This window comes from Myotis brandtii, unplaced genomic scaffold (assembly GCF_000412655.1).
Source record: "Myotis brandtii unplaced genomic scaffold, ASM41265v1 scaffold513, whole genome shotgun sequence".
Classification (NCBI taxonomy): domain Eukaryota; kingdom Metazoa; phylum Chordata; class Mammalia; order Chiroptera; family Vespertilionidae; genus Myotis; species Myotis brandtii.
In genome coordinates, this window is record NW_005369552.1 from 3,680,567 (window position 1) to 3,684,679 (window position 4,113).

The 4,113-nt window shown below is 44.0% G+C and overlaps 1 protein-coding gene across 1 annotated transcript in view; it reads left to right on the forward strand.

Annotated features, from left to right (window-relative positions):
- The window catches only part of B3GLCT (beta 3-glucosyltransferase), a 120,810-nt gene that overhangs the window by 44,234 nt on the left and 72,463 nt on the right, over positions 1–4,113 (forward strand). Inside the window, exons 4-5 of the mRNA XM_014548535.1 lie at positions 1,037–1,113; positions 1,602–1,713. Of these exons, the coding sequence (XP_014404021.1) occupies positions 1,037–1,113; positions 1,602–1,713 (189 nt within the window). The remainder of the gene's footprint in view (positions 1–1,036; positions 1,114–1,601; positions 1,714–4,113) is intronic.

Consider the following 4,113-nt stretch of genomic DNA (forward strand, 5'->3'; position numbering starts at 1 on the left):
CAGCCTGGCCTGCAGGGATTGGGCTGAAACTGGCAGTCCAACATCCCCTGAAGGGTCCCAGATTGTGAGAGGGCACAGGCCAGGCTGAGGGACCCCACCAGTGCACGAATCCGTGCACTGGGCCTCTAGTTAATAAATAATAGTACAAGAATAAACTCTGTGTTTTGCATACTCACAACTGTAAACCTATTTTTGTCCCATTCTGTATTTCCTATAGCTAAGAAGGATAGTACTCATTGGGGAGAAAAATTTTGAGGTTCACTCCTTTTTCATAAAGACATTTTTAAAACTAAACTGTGTTTTAACTACATTAAAGGGTTTTTAAAGCATGCATGTAACGCCTTCTGTCATCTTGACGTGAATATTTTCATTTTTCTGGTTCCTTTCTAGTCTCTCTTCATATGTGGATTTGTTTTATGTTGCTGGAATCATGTGTTTTTCCATTCAACATAAAGTTGCTTCCATTGTTATAAAGTCTTCACTATTATAATTTCAATTGCTATATAATAGCTCATTTGCTACTTATTTTTCTTATAAAACTTTATTTAGTATTTACTGTTTCCTTTCTAGTTTGCTCATATTAGCATGCTCCCATAATTATTTGAAAATTTTATTCAAATATTAACTTTATTAGTTTTCTTCATACATGATATTTATATTTAAATAATCCCTCATGAATATATGTGTGTGAGTGTATAAAACTTATAGCATTTTTTTAAAGGCAGTGAAAATTACTGAATAATTTAGACTCAACAATAGGAAAGCCCTGATTATCTTGGGCAACTGTTAATTCAGCCTTTAGGTTTACTTTTTCTCTCTAACATGCCATGTTGTTAGTCTGATTTAACCTTTGATTACTGTTTTTGCATTTCATATGTGTATATGGAAGTTAAAATAAATGCTACATTATGTAAAGAAATGAAGCTTATTTGATATTTAACTCCAAAGATTTATATTACAACCATTTTCTTCTTAAATAATGAACTTGTATGAACTGTATGACTGATAGGGAATGTTATGCACTATATTTCTCTAGGAGCTCCCCAGAGTCCTTCTGCTTCACGAGCTGTCTAAGCAGGAAGGTGCATGGACCATCCTTCCACTGTTACCGCAGTACGTTTAACTGGAAATGTGTCAATTCCTGACATTTCTACCTGGAAACTCGTAAGCTCCCTAGTTTTCTTATAAGAGGGTGTGTGTTTTTTTTCTCAGAGCCAGTAAGTGAAGTAAATTTGAACTCAGTTTTTTATGACTATTACATTAACCCGATTTCTTCTTAACCATGAATGACTTTTATTTTTAAGTGTTTCTTTTTTAAAAGATAAAATGTCTCTATATTTGATATTTATGTTTGACAATTATATGTCTTCTGAACTGGTGTTGTTATGGAGAGATTTCACTTTAAGATCTCTAGCTGTTGTGTAAACCATTATTATTTGGCTTTCCTATATGCTGAAACTATATGTTGAAAAAAGTATAAGTAAAACTTTAGATTTCTTGCCATTTTATATGTCCTTCATCATTTCCTGCCTATCAGTTTTAAATCTTATTATAAACTTGCTTTATAAAAGTAATTACTAGAGCCTATTTCCTTTTGTCAGCTTTTCTGCAACATATAGCAGAAATTCATCATGGATTTTCTTCTGTGAAGAAGAGACAAGAATACGAGTTCCAGAACTCTTAGAAACACTCAGAAGATATGATACCTCAAAGGTGAATACAGTTTCAATACCAGTGTTTAGCTTTTGGGTGAAATGCTTAAAAGAAGATTTTGACTATGAGGTTTTTAAAACTAATAAAGTAATTTAAAATGAAAGAGAATGTAATAATAGTTGAAAATCTGGAAGCAATCTACACTAATAAAAGAGAAACATGATAATTAGCGTATGACCGCTACCCTTCCCATTGGCTAATCAGCATATCCTTATGCAAATTAACTGTCAGCCAAGATGGCTGCCGGCAGCCAGGCAGCTGGAAGCGAACATGAGGCTTGCTTGCTCCAGTGACTGCAGACTCCAACGTTCCCCGCCTGACTTGCCGGCCTCTGAGTTGCAACTCTAAGCAACTATGTACTATGTTGCAAATGTAGGAGCTAAACAAAACCCCAGAAACCAGCTTTCAGCCTGCCGGGATCTCAGAGCTGAAGTTATACATTGTTTCGATTATAGAACGGCAAACAAACCAGATACGAAGCCTCAGAGCTAGAGCCAGAGCTAAAGCTGGCCCAGAATAAAATAAAAAAAGAGAAAAAAAAGGAGCAGTTGGGAGCTTCAGTCAACAACCGCCAGCCTGAAAGCAGCCCTCAGCCCCTCACCCAGACTGGCCAGGCACCCCAGTGGGGACCCCCACCCTGAAGGGTGTGTGACCAGCTGCAAACAGCCATCATCCCCTCATCCAGGCTGGCCAGGCACCCCAGTGGGGACCCCCACCCTGAAGGGTGTGTGACCAGCTGCAAACAGCCATCATCCCCTCATCCAGGCTGGCCAGGCACCCCAGTGGGGACCCCCACCCTGAAGGGTGTGTGACCAGCTGCAAACAGCCATCATCCCCTCATCCAGGCTGGCCAGGCACCCCAGTGGGGACCCCCACCCTGAAGGGTGTGTGACCAGCTGCAAACAGCCATCATCCCCTCATCCAGGCTGGCCAGGCACCCCAGTGGGGACCCCCACCCTGAAGGGTGTGTGACCAGCTGCAAACAGCCATCATCCCCTCATCCAGGCTGGCCAGGCACCCCAGTGGGGACCCCCACCCTGAAGGGTGTGTGACCAGCTGCAAACAGCCATCATCCCCTCATCCAGGCTGGCCAGGCACCCCAGTGGGGACCCCCACCCTGAAGGGTGTGTGACCAGCTGCAAACAGCCATCATCCCCTCATCCAGGCTGGCCAGGCACCCCAGTGGGGACCCCCACCCTGAAGGGGGTGTGACCAGCTGCAAACAGCCATCATCCCCTCATCCAGGCTGGCCAGGCACCCCAGTGGGGACCCCCACCCTGAAGGGGGTGTGACCAGCTGCAAACAGCCATCATCCCCTCATCCAGGCTGGCCAGGCACCCCAGTGGGGACCCCCACCCTGAAGGGGGTGTGACCAGCTGCAAACAGCCATCATCCCCTCATCCAGGCTGGCCAGGCACCCCAGTGGGGACCCCCACCCTGAAGGGGGTGTGACCAGCTGCAAACAGCCATCATCCCCTCATCCAGGCTGGCCAGGCACCCCAGTGGGGACCCCCACCCTGAAGGGGGTGTGACCAGCTGCAAACAGCCATCATCCCCTCATCCAGGCTGGCCAGGCACCCCAGTGGGGACCCCCACCCTGAAGGGGGTGTGACCAGCTGCAAACAGCCATCATCCCCTCATCCAGGCTGGCCAGGCACCCCAGTGGGGACCCCCACCCTGAAGGGGCCCTCCCCAATCCCCCTAGTGCACAAATTTTTGTGCACCGGGCCTCTAGTGTTAAATAATTCTCTTTAAGTTTTGTAGCTTTCAGAGGGATGAAACTTACCATGAACTGTTCTTAAATGAAAAGAAAAATCTACTTATATGTGCTAACAGTTTCAGAAAGTTCAGAAACTATAACCCAGAATTAAGTTATGCTTCTCCTTATGAACAGTGACCACATAGTATTTTAGATAAGAAATATATTTTGAGTACCACTGTAATAGCAGGGCACACAGACAAGGGTCCTGACCACATGGATGGTACAGGATAATAGGAAAACAACAGACCATTAAGGAAGCAATTACAATTAAAAATGAGACGTTTTTTAATAAGGGAAATGTGAGGTGCTATTAGAAGCACATAGCTGGGCATCATATTTAATCTGGAAGGGTCACAAGTGGAATTGACATTTAATCTGAGTCACGTAGGCTGAGTAGGAATTAACAGGAGAGAAAGTGTTCTAAGTAGTTATATGTAAGAAGGTCTGGAGGTGAGAAGGGATGCATCTTATGTTAGGTACACTGCTACTTTCATATTTTATTTTGTGCAAATATGATATAGCCATTGGCTCTTTTTTTCTTTATTGATGAAGGTATTACATATGTGTCCTTATCCCCCCATTACTCCCCCATCCCCCCTACTCATGCCCTCACCCCCCTGTTGTCTGTGTCCATTGGT